This window comes from Vigna unguiculata, chromosome 8 (assembly GCF_004118075.2).
Source record: "Vigna unguiculata cultivar IT97K-499-35 chromosome 8, ASM411807v1, whole genome shotgun sequence".
Classification (NCBI taxonomy): domain Eukaryota; kingdom Viridiplantae; phylum Streptophyta; class Magnoliopsida; order Fabales; family Fabaceae; genus Vigna; species Vigna unguiculata.
This window is the reverse complement of record NC_040286.1, coordinates 30,570,575-30,595,932: the sequence shown is the minus strand read 5'-3', so window position 1 is coordinate 30,595,932 and position 25,358 is coordinate 30,570,575. Positions and strand designations below refer to the sequence as shown.

Here is a 25,358-nt window from a genome sequence, read left to right as displayed (position 1 = left end):
TCCTTAATTTTCCACACGTTTCAAGACTAAAAATGAATGAAAAATCAATATGTGATCAAAATTTTAATTTAACCTCTACATTTTTATAAAATATGTGAGTCGATCTATAATAAGATTTACTTATTTATCAAGTGTTATCTCTTATTTATGAAATAAAATGCCTGAACGTGGCTGTAAGATTAGACTATAAAGAAAATTAAATTTCAGTCATATTTTTCCGGTTTGAAAAAAAATATTAATAATTTTTTTTTTGTTTTTAATTTGTTGTATAAATAAAGGAAAACATGAACAAAAAGACTTTTTGAGAAGTGTAGATTTATTGTCCTTAAAAATTTATTTGCGGTGTATTGTGTAAGTCCCACGAGATACAATCGGATTTTGTCGAGAATCTCAAAACTAGCAAGTATTTTTATGGGTGGCAATAGGGGTTGATCCGGTCCATTTAGGCCAACCTGCACTTGGCTCGCAAAATCTGGGTCAGGCTGCTCTGCCTCACATTTTCAATGCGAGCTGAAAAATCTAGCCCGTCCCACATAAGTGCAAGCCCGTGGGCCTGAGGGTCAGCCCACTTTTCTTTTAAAAAAAGATCTTATGATAAAACTTTCCATGTTTAACAAATTGGGAAAGTTTAACTTCTTCACAAAATTAAGCAAAGATTTTGAAAAGTTGGATATAAATTGATAATTTAACATTTTCATCGTATTCATATTCGTACTTTGACATACATGATGTATTCTTCAAATTTTAGGACATTCAAAAATACATAATACTTGTCTTTTCCAGTCATACAAGAATTTGGAACCTTCATGCAGGAGTCCAGAAGGAAAATAACCAATATACATAAGTGCAAGTTCTTTTTTTAAAGCGGGCTGCTTCGCAGGCCGGGCTATAGCAGGCCTGCGGGTTCAATGTCTCAGCTCGCCCCGGGCATTTTTTGCAAGCCCGCCGAGCCATGCCCTTATTATCACCCTGAGTATTTTTTAACCAACACTACAAGAAAACTATCAAATATTGACAAATTTTTTGACTAAAAAATATGTTTATAGACCAATTTAGAAACCAAGTTTTTAATTAGAAACTAATTTAGACACTAATTCTTTTGCTAGCCAAACCTAGGTAGCTAATGTTAGTGACCAATTCATAAAAGAAACTATTTTAGTTATCAATAATTTTTAGTTTATAAATTGGTATCTAAATTGTGAAAAAGACAAAATATATCTATCTTAAAAGAAACATAAAACCATCCTAAATCTTTCCAAGTAACACATTAATGAATACAACTAAGATGTTCGATCAAACATGAATAATAAGTATTTTTCACATTTATTAATTGATTCAAATCTGCTCATGCTAAAAGTTAGAGTCGAGACGAGTCATCCCATATTAAAAGTCGAGTTAACTCAAGTTCAAGAACAATCGAATTATCTCAAATCTAATTGAATCATATCTATCTTAATATGAGTCTAACTCATACAACTCGATCTATTTTAATATGAGTCTAACTCATACAACTCGACCTATAGATCGATCAAACCTATAGAACTTTTATTGATATTTTATCTTCATAAACTTTTTCTTGTATAAACCTTTTAATTTTATGTGTTTTTTTTCTTCTTATCCTTGTGGGCTTTTTCACCCGGTGGCAAATCTACGTACTAATTAAGTTTTAAAAAATAATCTAACATCAATATAAAAGTTTAATAGCACTTAAGTAAGATTAAGAGTTTCTAGGTAAGAGTAACTTAAACGCCCATAGACTTTTAAAGGCACACCTTGATTTTCTAGGAACTCTTAAACAGCTTCTAATATATAAACTAAAAAATTATCATCTAAACTTGTTCAAACAACTAAGAAATTCCTATTTGCTGGTTGATTAAATAAGATGAGTACAAAAATCTCACACTTAAACGAAAAGAGTAAAAAGTAAACATTTTCATTGTGCAAAATAGGGAACTTACCTGAATTAAGATTATGATTAAAAGAATTTGATTTATACTCAATTCCTTCTAAATTTTGGAGTTGGTGAAGAAGATAACGGATGATTAGTCTATAAATTGAAAAAATGTACAAAAAGTTTTATTTTTTATTTTTGGAAAGATGAAGTATATAACAAACAAGGAATAATTTCTTTTTTAAAGTACTTAAAACCTTCTTATAAAAGGACAATTTTATTTTTCATTTGACGAGTCTATTTTCATAAACCTAAACAAATTGAGTATCACATAAGTTATTTTTTATATCGAAAAAATAAAAAATTAAAACTTTTTTTTGCATAGTATATAATTTGAGTATTTTCCTTGTTTTCTTTCAATCCATTAGACTATAATTAATCTCATCTATGACATAGTAAAATTAACTTAGCAACTTTTAGCACGTATGAGTCAATTGTAATAGTTTAGGTTTAAAAATTAAAACCATAAATATACTTCACCAATTTATCTTTAATTTAGTTTAAGGGTTTTTTTAGAAACCAATCAACACAATACATTTTCTTCATTTTAATTTTAATAAAAATATTTATAAAACTTTTCCTTGTAGCAATTTTTTGTACATCTTACCCTGTTGAAAATAACGTTTGAATAGAGAAATAAGAAAAATTCTAAAAATTCAACGGTCAAACAGAATTAAAGAAGTAATTAGAGCGGTCAAAATGAGTTGAAACTCGCGAGTCAACCTGACTTATCATGGGTTTGGGTCGAGTTGGGTTTAAATTTTTTACAAATTTTAATACGGGTTAATTTTTGACCCGACTCACCCGGGTTGAACCTGTGGTGAACCGCGTTGTGTCACTAACCCGCAAATAAAGGGTCACACAAATATTTTTTGTGTTAAGTTAGACTTTGTATTTGGTTCATGTTAGTTTTTTTTTTAGCCAACACATAGATAATTTGTATTTTTGTAATTTTGGTTTGTATTTGAATTGTATTAAAGTTTATTTAAATTTTAATTAGAATTATAATTTAGTTTTGACTAAAAAAAATAAAAAATTATAATTTTTTTGAATTAAGTGAGCCTGTGAGCTAACCCGTTTAATCCACTAACCCGCAGTGGGCTGGATCGAGTTGAAATTTTTGTTGACTCGTTAATATGTAAATCAGGTTGGGTTGGCTCACTAAATGATCAACCTGTGATGAGTCGAGCTGGATCGGACCGAGTTACCGTTTTGACAAATCTATAAATAATGAATATATTTACGATAAATAATAAATAATTAAATCATTAAAACTTATTATCTGTCATACTACTCGAGGATCGAAAAATTATGTTTTGAAAGTATAAATTAAAGAAAACTATCTTTATTTATTAAATTAGTAGTTAGCATTTTGTTAATTGTGAGTGAATTATTACTTTTCCTTCTAACTTTATCACTTTCTCAAACTTATAACTCCTTTATTAAATAAAGAAACTAATTTATAAACCAGAAATAAAATAAATAATAATGAAATGTTTGAATTGTACAACTGTGCTTGTTAAACTATTCACCAATTGTTTCCTATAAATTGAGGTTTCCTATTGCACCTTCAACTTCAAACAAGAGTAATAGAAAAGAGGATTCTCCTGTTTAAGGCACTTGCAATGGCACATGCATATTCAACTGCATTGCTTCTTCTGATTTCTGTGTTTGCTGGAACGCAGTTGCAGGGTGGTGCCACTGCTACCGATGGTGCTTGGGAGGGTGGCCATGCTACTTTCTATACTGGTTCTTCTAAAACCATGGGTACGTTTAGTTAACACTTTTTTTATTTCTTGGTTTTGTGTTTGATATTAGGTTTGTTCACTGAACGAGGCCTAATATGGTCTGGGACGTGTGTTTCAAAAAAATTAAATTAGTTTCTAACTGTCTTTTAATATTGTTTTACAAGAAATATACTACTTTTTCTACTTTAATAAATATAGTTTTATAATTTTTTTAATTGATGTGTAGATATTTATTTTTAACTTTAAAAATGGTATACAAAGTAAAAGATTTGTAAATATGATTTGATGTGTACCTAATATATGACTTTATTTGGAAATATGATCTGATGTAGATATTTAGTTCTTAGGGCATTTTTATTGAAAATTTTGTTCTCCACATAACACAGTGTGTCCTTTTAATTACTAATTACATAGATAATACAGTTTACTGTGTAAGTTAAGTTCATTATTTGGTTTCTCAAAATTAGAATTTTGAATTTTGACAGGGTGTAAGCTGAGAACTGATTCATAAACTATATTTTTTTTTTCATTTAAAAAATGTGTGATAAAGCGTGATTAAAGAATATCATAAAAGGCAATGTAATTATAAATAGAGATGGTGGCGTTTAGTAAAAAGGTTTTGGCATTATATATACGCAGGAGGTGCATGTGGTTACGGGGATGTGATCGCAGAGGGATACGGAAGTGACACTACAGCTCTAAGCACTGCTTTGTTCAACAATGGGTTGTCTTGCGGAGCATGTTTTGCAGTTAGGTGTGTTAATGACGCAAAATGGTGCAAACCTGCGACTGTTGTTGTCACTGCTACGAACCTCTGTCCTCCAGGTACTTGGTGCACCCCTCCTTCACTGCACCTCAACTTGGCACAATCACCCTTCCTCAAAATTGCTCAGTACACTGCTGGAATTGTGCCTGTGCAATTTAGAAGGTAAACTTCTTCGTCAATTTTTCCTACTATACTAATAATTAGTTTTACATCGTTTAAAAAGCAATACCTAAAATAGTTTATTTCGTATTCTATATGTATTATAGAATCTTTATTTTTGTTTTTTTTTTTATGATGAAAACAGGGTGTCTTGTGTGAAAAAGGGAGGAATAAGGTTCACAATTAATGGACACTCTTACTTCAACCTGGTTTTGATCCACAACGTCGCGGGTGCAGGGGATGTCAATGCAGTCTCCATCAAAGGGTCCAAAACTGGTTGGCAACCCATGTCAAGGAACTGGGGGCAAAATTGGCAGAGCAACTCCTTCCTCAATGGACAGAGTCTCTCTTTTCAAGTCACTACCAGTGACCGTAGAACTGTCACAAGCTACAACGTGGCACCGGCTAATTGGCAGTTTGGTCAGACCTTCGAGGGACGTCAGTTTTAGACTGTGCAATGTGGGGTAGCTTAATTGAATAGCTAGCTAGTAGGTGCTACCACCATTCACTGTACCGTTCTAAAAAAATATTGAATTTTAATTAAAAAGCTTTCAATGTCTTATTCCTATTCTTTTTCGATGTCTCATTCCTATTTCATCCTTTTAGTTTAATATACGTTTTTTTTTTCACTACACTCAATTATATTTGTTTGTGGCTTGTGATTATCAACCCATAACCACATTCACGAGACTCAATTTACTTATTCAATATGGTTGGGTTTTTATTAGTTTCTTTATAACTTTGGACTCTATTATTTGTGAAGTTTTATAATTATATATATATATATATATGGAATAAGATATATTATTTTTGTAATGATAAATATTATGATTAAAAAATAACATGAATATGAATTTGTTTTAAAAAATAACAAAGTATTAAGTGCAAGCTGCTGATTTTCTAAGCTAACTTCTACATAATAAATATTCACAAGCAAAAACTTATTACAAGAAACTTTAAACAAATATATAATAGAATAATTTTTTCTAATTATTTGCTTGAAAGTTTCATGCAATTGTCATCATCAAAATCTTGCAACACAAATTTTCTTACTTTACCGACACACAAATCTCGACTGTTACTACTCATAGGTAGCTTGAAAAAACATATAAAAATGAATATAAAAGAGTAGAAATATAAACAAATAGGAAATAAGAAAATTAAAGTCATTTATCAAGTACTTGAAGAACGTAGAAAATAATAGAAATAACTTACCTCAACACAAGAGCCAAATAGGAAGCTGAAATAAATTCTTTGAGCATTGAAATCACAAATCATAAATAGAAAATACCAGTTCATGAAATGAAATGGGGTTAAGAAAATGTATAAAAACACATATTTAAAAGTACTCGTATTGGAATTTGTGAAAAATGCAACATACATATAAGTAGAGGTAAATTAGTATTAACAAATACATAAACTCGCAAACATCAGGTTAAAAACCAATTTGGGAACAATGTCGAAGAAAACTGTAAAACTTTACAAAGGTAAATTATTTTTATCAAAGGTTCAAATTTGGGAATAGTGTGTAATAAAACATTAAAAATTTTCAAATCATAAAAATATTTGGCAAACCATATTTAAAAAACCATATACGGCTCAAGAAGCATGTAATTGTACTGGCACAGTTTCCATCTCAACTGCAATTTAAAAAATTTAAAGAATCATGAAACATGACAATGTACCAACCAATTAAAAATATAATAATAAGGCAAATAACGGTAAGAAAACCGATTTTAAAATTTAAATAGCTCCAAAAAATTTAAATGCATACATTTTAGATAAATAAACCAAAATATTTACGAATTTAAATGAAAATCTTAAATAATTCAAAAATATTTCAAGATAATAACTACAAAGAAATTTAAAATTTAAATATTATCATACCTTTAAGTTCATATCCAATTCATAAAGTTTAAACATAAATCCCAGCTCTTACTACTCATAAATAGTATTAAGAACCAAATAGAAATGAATATAAATGAGTAGAAATATAAACAAATAGGAAATAAGAAACTACAAGTTATTTTAAGTACTCTAAGTACAAAGGAAAGAATAAAAATGACTTACACATGCAAGAGCCAAATAGGAAGAAAAAATGAATTTATTGAAAAATCGTAATAATACATCTTTAAAAGTATTTGTATTGAAAATTGTAAAAAAATCATAATATATATATATATATATATATATATATATATATATATATATATATATATATATAAATATAAGTAGAGGTAAATTTGTACTAAGAAAGACTTAACAAAATTCAGGCCTCACGTTAAACATTGATTTAGGAATAATGTTTAATAAAACTATAAAAATTTCCAAAGCATTAAAAATATTTGACAAACCATATTTAAACCATATTTAAAGAGCTATATACTTTTCAAAAAAAAACAAGTGATTGTAAACAATCCAAATTTCGTCCAAACTGCAATTTGAAAAATTAAAGAATCATAAAATCATAACGATATACCGAACAATTAAAAATATAATATCAAGCAACTAAGTATATATAAAACAATTTTACAATCCAAATAACTAAAAAATTTAAATGTGTACAAATTTTAAATACATAAACCAGAATGACTACGAATTTAAATAAAAATTTTAAAGAATCTAAAACATTTCAAGAAATAGCTAAAAAAATTAAATATTACCATTCCCAAAATCCTAAAGTTTAGATACAAGTCTCATCTCTTACCGTTATTAGATAACATGAAAAAATAAATAAAAATGAGTCAAAATATAGATGAATAAAAAGTAGAAAACAAAAATCATTTATCAAGTATTCGAATCACAAAGAAAATAATATAAATGACTTATCTCCATGCGAATCAAAATAAATTTATTAAGCATTGCAATTACACACCATAAATAAAAACGAAAAATTATAATCGAAAACCATGATATCGGTTAATGAAATGGGTTTAAGAATGGAGTTAAGTAAATGCATTAAAAACACATATTCAAAAGTACTTTTACTGAAAAAATGTAAAAAATGCAAAATACATATAAGTAAATATAAGTAGAGGTTAGGAATTGAAAAGAACATGGAGTATGTAGGGCTATGAATAAAAAACCCTTCACAATGGTCGCCAAAATATAAAAATCTATCTTCAAAACAGAGAAATAGAAGCTTCATATAACAACTTAGGTTAAAAAACATAAAAATACAATTTAGCATAACTTAAAAATTTGAAAGAAGATATTAAACCATATAACATGGAGTAACAATATACCTTAAAATATTTTTTACTCAACAAATTATACCATAGAATAAAAAGTATAACACGATCACAATTTCAAACCCTTGTCGGTGGTTGATAAAATAGAAAGCAATTACCGTAGCATTTGACTACAAAAATCTAGATATGCTAAAAAAAAAAAGACAGGAAAACAATTTTATGCTACAGCAAATTGAAGGAAAAAAAGAAAAATAAAAGAAAAAGTGAAAAGTGAGAGAAAAAACACAGACACACTATAAGATTTGGTAGAAAACTTGCTCCTAAAATATAAAATACTATATTGAAGATTTATTAATCAAATGACATTGATATACCATAAATTAATCTAAACATTATCAAAGGCAATCCACCATAAATCGTATTATAAAAATATAAATATTCAATGACATTTTTATTTATAATCGCTCTTAATTAATCATGTGATATCATAATTATCGACCCTATTTTCCTTTCAATAATACTTATTAAGTATGGAAAATTTATCTTTTACTATTTTCTTACTCTTAAAGTAGTTTTTTTTAATAAAATACTTCGATTTGAACTAAAAGAACATTGACATAATTAATGTATGTTCATTTATAAATAGTTTAAAAATCAAACTATGTTTGTTTACACATAGATAGTTGATATAATTTTTATTAACTAAAATCACATTTTATTTTGTACAAAAACTTTCATACAGTGGTTGCTTACAGAACTTTATAGATTACTATTATCTTTCTTGACAACTCGGACACCTATTCACCCAACACAACCAAGGTCCACTTTCCCAGCGTACATTTCGTGCAAGTTAATTACAAACCCTAAAAAGGGAAAGAAGAAGAAAAATAGAAACCTCCCATGCCTATCATAATAAATCCATAATTGTCCATAAGTTTATGATTTCAAGAAGTTGACTAATGAAAAACCATTTTCTTGATCCTAGATATGCACCAAATAATATTTTTCCAAGGGCCCAAATATTGATCCATTTATTATTTCATCAAAATCAGAAATAGGAGACTACTCTAAGAAGCAAAGAAGAGCCCTATTGCCCTATTTTTTCTTTCTTTTTCCCTCTTCTCTCTGTCTTAATTTTTTTTTTGTTTTTTTTTTTTTGGGTTTTCGCTCCCTCGCAGATAGATATCCATTTTTTTATTCCCATCTCTTTCTTCGTTCGCTCTTCGTTTTCTGTCTTCAAAAACCATACACGCGCCACTGTTGCTAGATTCACACCAACGCTCTCTATTTTCGTTTTATTTTCTTTCTCCTCTGCCCCGGACTCCGATTCCGGGTCGGGTTGTGCCCGTTTTAACGACAGTGATGGGCGATCTTCATGCAAACGGCATCGTTTTCGGGGAGGATCGCCCGTGCGGGTCCTCGCCGCCGTCTCCGCCGCTTCCGATTTCAAATCCCGATCCGTCATCTGTGGCGGCGGATGCCTGGGCGGCGGCCGAGCAAACCACCGGCGAGATACTCCGCAGCATACAGCCCACGCTCGCTGCTGACCGGAGGCGGAGGGAGGTTGTTGATTACGTCCAGAGGCTTATTCGGTACGGTGCGCGCTGCGAGGTGATGTTGCTCGCACTCGTAGATTCTCATCAATATTCAATTATGCTCGGTGTCACCGGCGTCGTTTTGGTTGCGTGGATGTTTGGTTTTTTTTTTTTTTTGTATTGGATTCAGTTGAACGATCTTGGCGTGCTTGTTCGCTATTTATGTTTTTGTTTGTATGGTTTTGGTGATTGTGAAGGTGTTGGACTCGAATTTGGACTTATTTGTGTTGTTTTGAGGGCGTTGCTTTTGAAATTAGGGCGACATTGATGAGAAATGATAACTTCTTCATTAGGAATTGTGGTAGTTGCAATGCTGAATTGATAATGGAATGAACTTGTTCTCTGTCTGCTTTTCGTCACGAAGTTGTCAGATTAGTCAAGTTCACTTTTGGAACTGGTGATTAGGGCAGTTAAATGTGAAAGAAAATGAGGTGTGGTTGTTCATATCTTGAATGCTTTTGCTCTGAGTTAGAGTCATGGGACAGAGTAAGCATGACCACTTCGAAATAGTGTTAAGTTCTTTTTGTTACGTTATTTCTGTTACTTATCTGTGGTGGACTCGTATTAATGTCAGTCATTGAACACTTCACAGACATTTTGAATATTTTTAGATTCTTTTTACTACTTTTTTGCTATGTATTTATTATTGTCCGTTATATGAATGTGTATGTCACAATGATTAGGTAAATTGAAGTGCTTCATTATGTTTTAAATGACTTATGTTCACTTTTGACATATTCATTCCGTCTTTGATTTAAGACATGTGTTTTATGTTAATGTTATACTGATTTAAGTGTTGTTTTATAAGTGTTGTGTCTTTTAACTTTTTAAATTTGCTGAATTCTACTGCCTGTTGTATTGTTTCCATGTCTATCATGCTTTTGAGTAATAGAAATATGGTGAAAATAAGCAAATAAGTTATTTGATGAGAAGTCAGTTGTCGAAGGGCATTAATTTTGTACTCATTTTGTCAGGTTTGATATCAAAGTGAGTTGTCAAGCATTGTATCAATTATTAATTATATTTTTAGATTTAAGAAATTCCTTAATCTTTATTCGGATATGAATTATCAGCAAGTTCTTGACAACTAAGCTTGGAGATCATATCCATAAGGGTACCATAGCAACTCTGGTTTTTTAAATTAACATGCAATCATTTGATGGAAAAAAGGGTTTACATTGAGCACATCGGAATAGCGTCGAATTCTTTCATCATCATTTTGCCTTTTCTTGGTTTGTATTCATGACATTCTTTCTTAAATACAAAAAGGTAACTTAACTTTAAGTAACTACTATGAGAGCCGCATCCCTATAATTTAATTCATTAGGTTGGAAATAGTCCTTACTTTACTGAAAGAATAGACCGAATTAGGAATATCTCAGGTATTCTTGCAAACAATGTATTAAAATGAAAAGAAGATGCCCCATCAATGGCTCTCTGTATGGAAGGAAGAGAGAGAGCCACATCTTTCAAAATATCTGGATTTTGCACAAGGATTAAGAAAGGCATTCAATAGGCCTCTTACTAGAAAAATAATTACATTTCCCAGAATTGTACTTTATTAGTATTACTATGCATGAAATGTTATCTGTTACTAACCAAATATTTCAAAAGCTTAAGTGCATGTTTGGATTAAAGCGAAATCAATGTTGTGAAAATTGTGTGAGTAAACTTGCTAATTCGCATGATCCTATGAGTTTTGGGTGAGACCCATGTTAATTTGCTCAGGGGACCAGTGCTTATGCAAATCACGGTTTTCAGCAGAAAATTGCTGGATTGCTGATCCCTCTGGTACACTTTTTTAGATAAATGAAGATGATCCTGTATCTCCTATTGTTGTTGAACATTGCTAATGCTGTCACTGAATGTTGCCAACATTGTCGTTGGACGTTGCTGTCACCTTTGCAGGTTTCAATGAAAATGCTTCATGATGGTGTTGCATTGAGAAAATCATGAAAAATGTCATCGAGGATTTCTGGTCACGTTTTAGCAACTGTATGTTATTAGCCTTGCATCGAGCTTGGCAGAGGTGATGAGGTTTTAGTGTGTTGTAGAGGTGGAAGAGTCTAGTCACATGTTTAGGTTAGTGATTAGGATTCACATCTGAAGAAACAAAATGATAGGAAGGTGGGTTTTGGGCTTGCAGGTTAACTTGAAATGGGCCTTATGTTTGGGCCTATTATCATAATCTGTTTTTAGTGTGTTTGGGTCTTTTGGTCGTTTGGACGTATTATTTTATGTTCTTGGTGATTGATGACTTATTAAGAATTCTTAGTTATTTTATTATAAGCTATTTTTTTGTGATCTGTGTTGATCGTTTTATGATCATTGAGGTACAAAATTTACCAACCTTTCCGATGCTCAAGTTTGATAATATTAGTTGACAGAGCTTAAAGATACTTTTTATCCTAGTAGCAACAAATCCTCCCTTTCCAATTCATTCATTGGAATGTGCAATTTTGTGTTGGAATTTTCCAAAGTGTTTACATAAGTTTAAACCAGCATCTATAGACTTGCTCATATAGGTTTTGGTGCCATGGTTATCAAACCCGCGGGTTGACTCGTACACCTGTAAAGTCTACGAGTTGGACACTAGTCACGAGTTGACTTGGTTGCAAACTTGTTTTTGAGTAGACTCGGTTAACTCGTAATAGACTTGCGAGTTCGAGAGCGAGTCACTGAGTTCGTAGAATCGCACGAAACTACAACAAAATTTTTCGTTGGGTTTTCGGATTTTAATCCGAAATGAAAACCTCAAAAACCCAAATCTAAAATCTAAAAGAAATCGGAGATCTAGAAGCCCAAATCATAGATCCAATAACCCTAATCAAAGAACTAAGAACGAAACGAAAGAGAAGGTGAAAACTGGTTTTGCAGATCAAATACTAACCTGTATTTTGCATTTCACCACATTTGAGACCAATCAGGAGTCTACGTAGACTCTCAAGTCTGATAACCTTGTTGGGTGCCATGTCCTATCACCCAGAATTTTAAGTTGTTAGGTAAAGACCCAAGAGTGATATTGTTGCATCTCTAACGCCACTGCCTCCCCCCACATCAAGTGTGGATAGGGCGTAGGTTAATTTATATTGTGGTGTGCTTGAAGTTTGTATTAGAAAAATGGGGGTGGGCAGAATTGAACTCTAGACCGCTAGGTACTAAAAGCTTTGATACCATGACATTGGCTAACTATGCCATGTGGATGCTTTTATATTACACCTCTTACGATATCATTCCATTAATGCTCTCTCATTTCATTTATTATTGATTTCCAGAGACAGAAATAATTAATGTCTTCTTGATTTTCAAAAACTGTAGATAAGATAAAGCAAATATATTTTCTGAAACAATGATGATTCTTTTTGGCATACATTAGTTTAGTTCTTTTCTATCTGTGACAAAATGCACTTTTCTAACCTTATAATTGATTTGAGGCTGTAGGTACTAAAAAGCACACACCTTATGAAAGGTGTCAACATTAGTAAAAACCACAAACAGTATGATATGTGACTATTTTGCATTAAGTTCCATTTAAATAAGGAAAATTACACTGATCTTATTTGAGTTGATTCTCATTACACTATAACCTTCCTTGTTTGCAGAATAACACCAATATCCTTTCTTAATTTTGTGCACTGCCCTTACACCCATGTACCCTTGCTTGTTTATGTCGGTTATCCCACGTCGAAAAGAGATATGGTCAAATTTAAATATATAAGTTGGTGTAAATTTTATCTTATAAATTGGTTTTGTGAGGTTAAGTTAGGCTTAAAATATATTTTCTAAGAGTCTTATATAGATCTCCCTCTTACTTCATGTTTAACCTTATAAAGCGACCCATAATTATAACCAACAAAATGAGGTGAGTGTAATTTTCCAAGCTAGGAATATATTGGTTTAATAAGTGCAAATCATTGAGGTAAATGCAATATCTTCTATCAATATATTGTCTGTTGACGCCCACAACTTAATTTATGTTTCAAAAACAGCTATTGGTGAGCATTGCACTCAACAAATATTTATGTTCTTGTCTGTACCTTTATCTCATCAATTATTGTTTATTAGCCATCAGTTAGCTTGTGTTTGTAATGACTATTTTTAGAGTATATTTGGAATCAAATATTTGAAGAATCAAGAGTTGATTTGGTCTATGAAAATAATTTTTTCTGGATAAAATTTGTTACGAAGTTATGCCATCGTAATTGATTTTTATTTGGAAAAGCTATTCCATTTTTTTATGGCGTACTAATTTAAATCCATTTAAAACCAAATGGATTTGAGTAGATTTGTTTTGGTTTGAGTTTAATTGCCATTTGATTTCAGTTAATTATATAAAATGAATTAATTTAATGTTAATGTGACTTAAATCAATTTATCTAAATAAACTTGGAATTTGATTTCTAAATCAATTCAAGTTTTATTTTTGTATGCTTATTTCTAGACATAAGTTTTTTTTTTTCAAAATCAAGTAAGATTGCCCTTGTTTTTAGTGATTCCAAGCCCAACATTAAATTTTGTTTTTTTTTCTTAATTCTTGTAGTTTCCTTGATTTTTTCTTCTAATACCTTAGTTTTTCTGTACGGCAACTATTTACCAACTACTCAAGCATAACGTTCATGGTCAAATACTCAAGCTTAACATTCATGGTAATAATAGGAGTGGAAAAAGTCCAATTAACAAAGGAAGTTTTTCTACCCTCATCTATGGGCACATGGTTATGTACTCAACTGAATTTGTTAATAAGGAGTTGATCCTATATAATTAAGAATATCTAGATTATACATGTATTAATAAGAATGTTTTTCTCTATTCCCATATCATGTCTTTGTTAATAGAAAATATTAAATCTCCTTTATTTATTGTATTGATTCCTTCTAAATATCAGCAAATCACCTGAACTGTCTCAGAAACACATGGTCTCGGTTCAATGTTTCTCTCTTCTCTATAGTTTAAAAGACTTAGTGTTTCAGTTATTTTATAATCAGCAAGATTCTAAAGGCATGGGTTGCTTGAACAAGAACAGTGTGCCTCAGGGGCCACTATGTTGTCTGGCAAAAGGTGCTGAATTGATATTACCCAGGGACACCTTCCAGTGTGGTTGTATTGTATGTGATACGGTCTAAAGTATTGTGGTTGTCTAAGTCCCGCATCAGGTATTCTGGGATTCTTGGTATAGAATTTAAGTGCTTGGTTCTTCCCCTTTATCACTGACTTTTAATGCTCGATGAAGTATTTCAGTGTGGGGTTCTCCCTCCATAGCGAGTTCCCCAAATGCTTGAGTGCTTCTCAATGCACTACGATCTCTTGTTTTTATTTTAGTTCCATTTAATTTAAAAGAAGATATTTCTGCCATAGAGATCGAGGCTTGTGGTTTAATGCTTGATGAAGTATTTCAGTGTGGGGTTCTCCCTCCATAGCGAGTTCCCCAAATGCTTGAGTGCTTCTCAATGCACTACGATCTCTTGTTTTTATTTTAGTTCTATTTAATTTAAAAGAAGATATTTCTGCCATATAGATCGGGGCTTGTGGTTTGTGCCTCTTTTCTTCTAAAGGGCTTATTCAATTTAATGCAGCTGATTGCTGTGCAGATTTTGATGAATAAATGTTGTTGACTTCAGGCAGTGATTGGCAGGATTCTTTCTAATGTGGTATACTTATTGATGTTAAATATTATTCATTGCAGGTTTTTCCATATGGATCAGTTCCATTAAAAACATATCTTCCAGATGGAGATATTGATTTAACTGCACTCAGTTGTCAAAACATTGAGGATGGCTTGGTATCTGATGTTCGTGCCGTTCTTCATGGAGAGGAAATTAATGAAGCTGCTGAATATGAAGTGAAGGATGTTCGTTTCATTGATGCAGAGGTTATTTCCGCTTTCTTAATTGATGGCTTATCAGAAATTGAATGCATTTTAGTTTAAGTTTATTTTATGCCAACTGCCTAAGTATATTAGAAATACAGAGTTGTCAACTTGTTATGACTCATGAGCTTGGAAAAAGTTGGATCTATATTTGCTTTTACATTTTATTGGAGGAGAATATATTTCACTCAAGTATGGGCGCAAGCATTTTTTCTCCTGTATTGGAACTTTGAGTTGTTTAAAAGCATCCAAATAATTGCTTCTTGCTTCCCCCTATTTCTCTTCTCGTAAGTTATGTAAATTTGCTTCTCAACTTGTTACTTCAATCTATGCAAGGGTAGTTTACTTGATTTTGATAGCTTGGATTAGATCTAGATCAGCACTTGGCAATTCTTGTTGATTTTAGATTTATTTATGTTTTCTCATCGTACACAGATAGCAAAATCAGTGTATCTGTGTAACTTTGCTAAGTTGATGTGCTATGCTGATTTTGCTTGCCAGGATGAATTAAAATATTTTATCCGTGATGCCTAATGTGCGTCTTTTTTGGTGCAATATTTGTGAATTGATTTTCTCTTTTATTTAATGTGTTGATATCTTTATAGTTCACATGTTGGGGGTTCTTTTTCTGCAGGTTAAGCTCGTTAAATGCATAGTACAGGATATTGTTGTGGACATCTCTTTCAATCAGTTAGGTGGACTCAGTACATTATGTTTTCTTGAGAAGGTATTACTGACCTCTGAAGGCCACAACAATATTTGTAATACAATTCATCCTTGCTTAATGTTTCATATAGCATAATGATATTTTATTCCATTTTCTTTATTTTGTTTGAGTCTCAAGACTTTAGAAACAAATATTATATATTGCAATCTATATGCATCCACATGTTGCAGTCTGGAGTATTGTGTTACTACACTTTGACTCTGCCTTTTGTTTTATATGATAATATTATATAGCACAGATATTCCTGGTGTATGGTATTACATAAATCCTGTTCTTATAATTTATAGGTTGATCGACTTGTTGCCAAGGATCATCTTTTCAAACGTAGTATTATCCTGATTAAAGCTTGGTGCTATTATGAGAGCCGTGTACTGGGTGCTCATCATGGTCTGATTTCAACATATGCTTTGGAAACCTTGGTTCTGTATATTTTCCATCAGTTTCATGTATCCTTAGATGGTCCTCTAGCAGTAAGTTCTCCATCAAATATACCTGGATCATACTTTTGCTTATGGAAAAGAAAATCTGCATCACATGATGATGGTGATGCATCGTTTCAGTAAGAATTTTGTGCACTCTGCCCTTTTTCCAGGTTCTCTACAGATTTTTGGACTACTTCAGCAAATTTGATTGGGACAATTATTGTGTTAGTTTGAAGGGACCAGTTAGCAAATCTTCTCTGCCTAATATAGTAGGTAGGCATATTTTTCTTTTTTTCTTTTTGGTTTTGTCAGGCAGCTTTATGTTTTTTATTGGTTTCTTGCTGTGTGAAGCTGAGGTTCCTGAAAAGGGAGGAAATACCCTACTGACTGAAGAATTCATTAGAGGCTGTGTGGAATCATTCTCAGTACCATCAAGGGGGCCTGATTTAAATTTGCGTGCATTTCCCCAGAAACATCTTAACATCATTGATCCATTGAAGGAAAACAACAATCTTGGCCGGAGTGTCAATAAAGGCATGTAATGTTTAACTTTTAGTCTCCTTGACTATTGAATTGTGTTTTAATGTTGTGGTTAGGTTCTTTGCCTATATTTTTCTTGTTATCTTGCTTTTTAAAGATTTTGTTTAAATCCTTTTGAGGGGATAATCTTTACCATTGAATTTATTGAATGATATTTGTATTCTTCTTCCAAAGGTGATAGAGATATCACATTGATTAGAGATATAATCAACTAAGTATATAAGTGGATAAAAATCTCATGTTAAAAGATGATTTTTGATGTTGAATTAGACTTAAGATCCATTACTTATGATAAGATCAGAGTCTAGGTTCATTGGCCTTGTCATGCTATAGGGTCGTTATTGAACCATCAATAAATATCTATTCTCATGCTTGAGATGTCTAGTCCTCTGCATAAAGGGTGTGTGTTAGAGATCTACATTGACTAAAGATATGATCATCTTATTATATATAAATTGGTTAAATCTCATATTACACACAGGTTGTGTAAGCTTGCACAAGACTTAAGGTCAATTTTCAGGAAAGGAGATTTAAATATGATGAGATGATAAATCGATCTTTTGTTACATATGAGCCCGACGAATTCAATGATAGAACCTCATTAAACCTTGTAAAGAGAAGGTAAGGAAAGAGTAGAAAAATATTGTGCTGACCTTCATTATTGAAGTGTTGAAAAATACAGGTATATAATAGAAAGAGGGTTGAATAGTGTGTTAGATAATCTTGAAAAGCTTTTCACATACACAATTCTAAAAGCTTTTAGCGAAGACAACAGTAAATACTGAGTTATTTTCAATCCCTTTTACAACCCGTAAAGGATTCCACTAGTTACATTTTGTTGTAACTTACAATGAATACAAATGAGTTTTTACTTTGCTACTCCTGACTTAAGTATTTTTTGTCATTTCTACCTACAAATATTCCCTATGCCACTTCTTGCACTCTTGAATACCCGAGCTTAATAATACAATTTATTCTTTTTATTAAGCCACTCTTGGTTTTTACCCGAGCTTAATAATACAATGTATTCACACTCCACACTTTTTCTTAGTTGTATGCCAGAAATTTTAGGTTTCTAAAGCAAATCCTTTCAGTTCTTTTTTTTTTTGTTTTTATCAGCAGCAAATTCTTTCAGATAACAGCTGGACTTGTCGCTGTGTGTGTGTGTGTATATATATATATATATATATATATATATATATATATATATATATATATATATATAATTTTTTTCTGGCTATATTAATCCACAGTTTTAACAGAACACCTCAAGGCCACTCTAGTAGTGTCACATCGCATTGCTTTGTGATTGGAACTTTGTTGTCATTGTTAATTAGAGTTATGACCATTTTGTAGTCTATAAATGAGTGCAAAATTCACTTTATAAACTGGTTTTAGAAAGTTAGACTTAAAGTTCATTTTCTAAGATAGTAGTAGTCTATCCTAGGGAAGTTTGTTGGTCTGTTGTACCACTTGCTATTGGTCTTTTTTTACACATGTGCTGCAGATTTACGCAAAAATTACGAGAATGGACAGATTTTAAATCTATTAGGATTCATAGGTCAAGTTGTGTGTTTGTCACACAACTTCTTTTGGTGGGGTTTGAAGACCTTTGCCTCTGATTATTAGTTGTTCATCCAATTTTTTTGGTGTAGCTTAGTGCAACCCTTTTTGTTTGGTAGAGTTGAAAACCCTTTCATACATCTGAATCAGAGGCACTGCTTTCAGACGTGCCCCTCTATTTGACTTCTGTTATTCACTTGCTTTTTAGTCTAAAGTTATGACTAATAATTAATTATGCAAATGTCTCTACTTGTGAATAATTTTTAGGGTTAAATATGTTTTTGGTCCCTTAATTTTCAGTGAATTTTGGAATTAGTCCATTTCGAAACTTTAAACCAATTTAGTCATTCATCTTTCGAAATGGGATTTAGTCATTTTAATCAAATTTTGTTAAGTTTATTTGACATTTCAAGTGTGTTTCATAATACTATTTGACTTAACATTAAAGCAAAAATGTGTCGAATATTATAAACAACTCAAATACAATCCTGAAATGCGTACGAAACATCAAATAAACCTAACAAAATTTGATTAAAATGACTAAATCCACGTATTTCGAAAGATGAAGGACTAAATTGGTCTATGGACTAATTCTAAAATTCACTGAAAGTTAAGAGACCAAAAACATATTTAACCCTAATTTTTATTTATGAATTTGTGTGTAATATTAAGTAATTTAATTTTTATTTATAAGCTCTAGAGTAGATATCAATAGTTTTGGGTTTGGTCACTTAGCAGTTTTAATGATTTATCAAAACCCCACATGCTCATTTCCTTCTTAAGCATTTCATGAATCATGTTAGTTGAGTTTGTCAAGCTCTACTTGAATAAGCACTTCGTTTTGGATGTAGTTAGGATTCAATTGCAGAGTATGAGACTCGAGTCTCACATTGGAAGAATGGGATTCTACGTGGGGTTTGTAAGACATTGTGCTCTCCAACTACAATAGCTAGCTTTTGTATTGTGGTTCTTTTTGGTCCTTATCCATTGTTACCTGGGCCTTCTACCTTGTCTATCTTCTGCTGACAAGTGGTGTGGGTGGTGATGCCAGCATTACAGTAATTGCTGGTCCTAGTCAAAGAACTACTGCTAAGCCAGTCTGTGTCAATGGCGTGGCTGAAGAGCATGGTGGATGAGTCTTGTGAAAGAATGAGATTCTAATATCTTTGGTCTCTCAACTATAGTAGCTAGCTTTTGTGTTGTGGTTCTCCTAAGTTTCTTATTACACTCAAATTGTCTGTCCAAAATTCTACACAGGGCCTTGTAAAAATTTTACTTGAATAATCTGACTCTTAATTCTTTTGAAATGTCTCTCTGATCAAATAGGTGGTATAGTTTAATGCTTTGCTTTTAAAACCTAATCTTAATTCCTTTGGTGATGGAGTCATTTTATGTTGTGGTTCTCCTAAGGTTCTTATTACACTCAAATTGTCTGTACAAAATTCTACACAGGGCCTTGTAAAAATTTTACTTGAATAATATGACTTTTAATTCTTTTGAAATGTCTCTCTGATTAAATAGGTGGTATAGTTTAATGCTTTGCTTTTAAAACCTAATCTTAATTCCTTTGGTGATGGAGTCATCCTTTATTGAATCTGACATGCTATCCGTATCACCCACTCATTTTTGGTAAGAAATGCTATCTGAAAGCACCATTAAATCAGCTATTCATATCTCCCACCATATATTGAGATCTTTAGCCTTCCCCGGAATGGCTTTTTGGAAGGTAGGTTTTTCCTTGTAGACACCCTTCAGAGTGAAAATGCAGTGTAGACAATTCGCTCAAGTCACACTAGCATAATTCTTATGGAGGTACTTGTTAGAAGAAATGATAATTGGTAAATGTTTTCATCAAAGGTTTGTGATGTCAAATTAGCATCTATTAGAAAGTTGATAAAAGAAAGGAAGCTTAACCATATTTTATGGTCTTGATGCATCTACATCATGCTTTTTTGTATGTTATTTAACGCACTTATGTTTTTCTTTCATCCAGTTCTTTTTCCGATGGAAAGTAAGAAGAGTTGTGTATGGATAAAACCAATGTTATTATATGTTAAGGTTGAAATACATTTTTTGGTACACTTTAGAAAAATGCAGAGGAATTAGAGTGAATTTGAGAATGTATCTTTCCTTCTGTATGGTTTCATATTTATAATAGCTTAGGACACATCAAATACACTGAATGAGAGGAAACGAAGAGAATTCTAAAAGATACTTCTAGGAACTAGGTCCAGCACAAAGCACAAAATACCTTACAATAAATCCTATGAAAGATTATTTATTTTAACAGGGCCCTAGATTTTACCTCAACTATATGCTTTATAATTTTTGGTTTTGGCCCCTCTAGTTTCGTTTTTTTAGGTTTTTGTCCCTGCCACCAATAATTTGCCACTAGATGTACGAGAGAACTATCAATATAAATTTGGTGAACTATAAGAACGAAAATTTAAATGTTACAAAACTACAGAATAAAAAGGTCACAGAATGAACCTAGAGACTAAAGCTATAATTTTAAGGTATAGAAACAAAATCAAAATCAAGGTAATTACAGAAATAAAAGATATATTCAAACCTATTTTAAACTTATGATTTGGTAAAATTATTAAGGCACTGTTGCATCAAGAGCATAGTAACCAAATTATGGTGTAATATGCATTAATATATGGTATTGTGCAACTAGTAAATCAGTGAACTTCCCTAATCTGTGTATCCTTCCTCTGTACTATAAATCAGTAATAGTATTGTACTACCTTTGCAATCATTGTCACTGCAACAGTACTGAGACTATTTATGCTTTGTTTGATATAATGTTCATGGACACAGAAGCATACAAAAATAGTTTGAGGCCTTGCTTTTGTTCAATGTCTCTTCCTGATGATTGCGTTATTTTTTTTTTTTCTCTCAGGGAACTTTTTCCGAATACGCAGTGCTTTTAAGTATGGTGCCCGTAAACTTGGCTGGATTCTTATGTTACCAGACGATAGAATAGCAGATGAGCTTATTAGGTTCTTTGCAAACACTCTTGAAAGGCATGGAAGCACTCAGATGAATGTAGACAAGTCAGTTTTTAGCTTATCTGCAGCATCCAAAAGGGATGCGGGACCTGGAAATCAACATAATTATGAAAGCAGAGAGGAAATACAAGATGCCTCCTCTTTGGCAGGGGAGTTCCTTGATTCCTCTGGGGATGGAAATGCAGTCGCAAGTTATAAACTTAGTGAAGATTCTAGGGATTTTGCAACATCTGGGGTATTGGATATATCAAGCGCTAATGATTTGTCATATTGTTCAAATGGGCAAGTAGAAAGTAATATTTCAAGCAGTGAACCTGCTCTAAATACTGTTATTGATGAAGGTATGGTGAGCAATTCTCCCAGATCACATACTGATGAAAAGAATATGGCATCTTATGGTTCAGCTGTTTCAACATATGCTAATATCCTTGAAAATAATTTCTTTCATGGTGATAGATACACCACTAGTGTTTCTGGGGTACTGAAGCTTCAATGTTGTTGTTGGACCTTACTGGGGATTATGACAGTCACATCGGAAACTTACAATATGGTCAGATGTGTAATGGTTATACTGTCTCTCCTGTTGTGCCTAGCCCTCCTAGATCTCCGAAGTTCCCAAAAAATAGGAATCCATGGGAAACTGTTCGTCAATGTGTACAAATTAATCACAGTCTTCGATCTCAGGCAAACTCAAATTGTGTTATTGGGCAACAAGTTTACGTCATTAATCATCCTACTCTTCCAATGACAACTTTTGCTTCAGAAGAAAAAAGGAAAATTCGAGGAACAGGCGCATACTTCCCTAACATGGTATTTAAAGTTTATACTTATTAAAACTAGACAGACACCTCTAATCTATGCATACACATACTTTCTAGTAGTTATTGAGTCATCGTCTAATAATTGTTAAGCTTTTAATTTTGCAGACTTCTCGTCCGTACAGGGATAATAGGCCAATTCCAGGAAGGGGAAGGGGCCAAGCACCAGGTTCTCATGGGCATCTGCAGAGACACACTCGTAACAATGGCTTGGCCCTAGCTCCACAAGAAATGAATTTGTCTTCGGAAGGAACCTTTGAATATTCTCTAGAAGGCTACTCTGCTATTGGTAGCACCAAAACAAGATCATCTGAAACCTATTTCCCTCAACCTTCTACATTGGGGTCACATTATACCAACGGTTTCCTTCACTCATCTGAGAAACCTGAATCTGGATCTGTGATCCCTCAGCTTCGTGTAGCCTCAAGAACTGACATGAGCAATTATCCAGACTCTGGGATTTCTACATCTAGGGGCACTGTGCCAAACACGGGGGTGGTGACAGAGGAGGAGCCTAATTCATTGTCTGTGGTTGATTCCAAAAGGTAATATAATTCTTCCAGTGTTGATTATTTTGTTGCTACTGAGATTATTTATGATGTTAAAGATAGCAATTTTCATTAGAGCTTAAAGCACTAAAATTATAGTTTGTACTCCTAGTTTTCCTCTTCTTTAAAGGGGTGTTGGTTTGAGATTCAGGATTGACGTGCAAGCTTATCATTTGAAGAATGAAGATGACTTTCCTCCACTTTCCAACTGAGTGCCAGTGAAGGATGGTGAATATGTAATAGCATTAGCAGTAATGGTGAATACATGGAAACTATTATGACTTGCCTACCTTTCAGCAAGTGCTACCAAAGGATGGCGATTTTGTAAGAAGTAAGAACAATGTGCATTCGTCTCAAAAAAGAAGATAGCTTCCCTCGACACTGGGTCTCTTCTAGAGATTGGAGAACAGATAGAAATGAGAGTACCAAATAAGTAGAAAACTGCTGGGAGTAGCCTTAGAAACTAACGAAATAGACTAAACTAGATGGAGTGTTATGTTATCCGTGTTCCCTCTTTTCTTCATTTGGTCCTTTGTACAAAAGGTGCATGTATATTCTGGTTTCTTTTTTGCCTCTTGCATCCGTTTTTATTTTTCATTATTTAGGGATGTATATATCAGGTGATTTCCTGAGGTTGAGTTTGTAGTTCTGTTCTGTTGTTTGTAGCTTTGAAGTGTACAACCGAAGGTTTAGATAACTTACTGAAATGGATACCCAAAATTTTCTGTCAGTTTCAGAAAGTATATTTAGGTATTTTCCTTGGCATTTGGGTGTTCGCCCATGATTTTATTCATGAGCTTGCTTGATGATCTCAAAATTGAAGAAAGGCCTGAATGGCTGAAATGCTGTGTCAGTGAGTAGAGGCCACTGGAGAAATCAGTGATTCACCTAAATCTTTAGCGGTCGTTTTTGTTTGCTTCCTGTTGAACATGGTCGATGCAATATGATAGATTGGGTGTTGAATTGTGTTTTATTAATCAGCAGGGATATATGAAATCTGAAGTAGTGTACTGAGGAAAAGATGACGGAGTCTCTCTTAAGATTTAGTCTTTATGTGAAAAGAAAACAGTGAGAGCTTATTGAAATCTGGAAAGAGTTTGAAGAGGATTAAAGAAAGCCTTCAATAGAAGCATTACACAAGACTTCAAGTGTTTTTTTGTCTTTCGTGAATGTAGTCTTTTTAGTAAACTACAGTGACTTTATTCGGTTCATTTTGTGATTTCACTTGGTGAGATTAGCCCAGCCCCAGATGTTACTGTATCTGAATATAGATGCTTGATGCGTGGCTGATGTTTTTCCTAGCAATATGTCTTTAATTTTATATAGATTAAGACGAAATATTTCAATTTATATGATATTTTATATTTATTTTTGTTGATGACAGCAGTGTCTCTGGTGGAGTTCTTGGCCATTCGAATTGCCTTGATGACGCCCCCCAGAAAAATTCGTGGTAGTAATCATCATGTGTAGCTTATAATGATAAGATTTTTTGATTAGACGTAGGCTTGATTGAAATATAATCCAGCCAAAAAGCAGGATTCAAATAGAAGAATTAGCATAATTTTTTGTTTGGATGTGAGTTGTATTTTTACACTAGTGAAGAATTTATCGTTGTACATAAAGTAGTCTTATCATGGTAGGATTTTTAATCAGGCTATTTGGTGCGAAGAGAAATACGAGTAGAATTGCGTTTTACTGTTTTGCTGTCTACATTGTTTTTTAGTAGAACTAAAATGTGTCATTTTCCAAACTTTTTTTAAATGAATATCTTAAATTTCAAAGATTATTGATTTTTTTAGTCCTTGCATATAATTTTTATGTTAGATCTAAAGTGTTTTTCTATTTTGTGTAATTCACTTTATTAGTTAAATCTTGATGTGATTAGTAAAATGAAAAATATTAAGATATGGATAGATAATAAATTAGGAAAATTATATCATTATTAAGTGCATAATTCAATCAAATAAAATATTAACTTAATAAAAAAATCATACAATTTACTTTCATTTTCTTAGTCATCATGAATAGTTTTGTTTTTCCTTTGATTTTAATATAGTATTATTTACATAATATACTTAACACTTAAATTTAATTTCAACATATTTTTTTTTTCAGTTACCTTATTAACAATAACTTTTTGATATATGAAGTAAAGACTTTTACCGAATATTATAATTAGTATTCTTTTTAAGTTTTCTATAACTATAACAATAATAAAATAACATTGCAGCACAGCGCCAAGTTTAGAATATTTAAAGGAGTTATTATGTTAATTATGTATTTACTTTTTATATATTAATGTTTTTATTTTATTGGTTTAATAATAAGTCGAATGTGGCATATTTTTTTATTTGAAATATCTAATACTTCGTTTTTACATCAGCCTATATTATTAACCATATTTATAGAAACTTTTAATTACTTTCGGATAAAGGGCGCATTTTTTTTTT

General features: G+C 32.1%; 2 protein-coding genes across 3 annotated transcripts; both read left to right on the top strand.

Annotated features, from left to right (window-relative positions):
* The first annotated feature begins 3,519 nt into the window (after positions 1-3,519).
* Positions 3,520-5,186, top strand: LOC114193943 (expansin-A2-like). The gene is made up of 3 exons (XM_028083946.1): positions 3,520-3,718; positions 4,339-4,627; positions 4,770-5,186. Exons 1-3 carry the CDS (start codon positions 3,577-3,579, stop codon positions 5,071-5,073), a joined length of 735 nt encoding a protein of 244 aa, XP_027939747.1. The 5' UTR covers positions 3,520-3,576; the 3' UTR covers positions 5,074-5,186.
* Positions 5,187-8,803: 3,617 nt separating this feature from the next.
* Positions 8,804-24,555, top strand: LOC114193188. 2 transcript variants are annotated; one of them, XM_028082905.1, is made up of 9 exons: positions 8,804-9,426; positions 15,094-15,279; positions 15,911-16,003; positions 16,291-16,473; positions 16,596-16,698; positions 16,777-16,959; positions 21,434-22,352; positions 22,469-22,905; positions 24,296-24,555. In XM_028082905.1, exons 1-7 carry the CDS (start codon positions 9,178-9,180, stop codon positions 22,288-22,290), a joined length of 1,854 nt encoding a protein of 617 aa, XP_027938706.1. In that variant the 5' UTR covers positions 8,804-9,177; the 3' UTR covers positions 22,291-22,352; positions 22,469-22,905; positions 24,296-24,555. The 2 variants fall into 2 exon arrangements, with proteins under 2 accessions (XP_027938706.1, XP_027938705.1); XM_028082904.1 differs by lacking the exon at positions 24,296-24,555 and adding an exon at positions 23,060-24,286.
* Positions 24,556-25,358: the final 803 nt, after the last annotated feature.

Excerpts from the sequence above, each read along its gene's own strand:
- LOC114193943 (XM_028083946.1), top strand. The coding sequence starts at position 3,577 with ATGGCACATGCATATTCAACTGCATTGCTTCTTCTGATTTCTGTGTTT. Across the intron at positions 3,719-4,338 it reads TGGTTCTTCTAAAACCATGG|GAGGTGCATGTGGTTACGGG; the intron begins GTACGTTTAGTT and ends ATATATACGCAG. Across the intron at positions 4,628-4,769 it reads GTGCCTGTGCAATTTAGAAG|GGTGTCTTGTGTGAAAAAGG; the intron begins GTAAACTTCTTC and ends TGATGAAAACAG.
- LOC114193188 (XM_028082905.1), top strand. The coding sequence starts at position 9,178 with ATGGGCGATCTTCATGCAAACGGCATCGTTTTCGGGGAGGATCGCCCG. Across the intron at positions 16,004-16,290 it reads CATTATGTTTTCTTGAGAAG|GTTGATCGACTTGTTGCCAA; the intron begins GTATTACTGACC and ends TATAATTTATAG. Across the intron at positions 16,474-16,595 it reads CCTTAGATGGTCCTCTAGCA|GTTCTCTACAGATTTTTGGA; the intron begins GTAAGTTCTCCA and ends CCCTTTTTCCAG.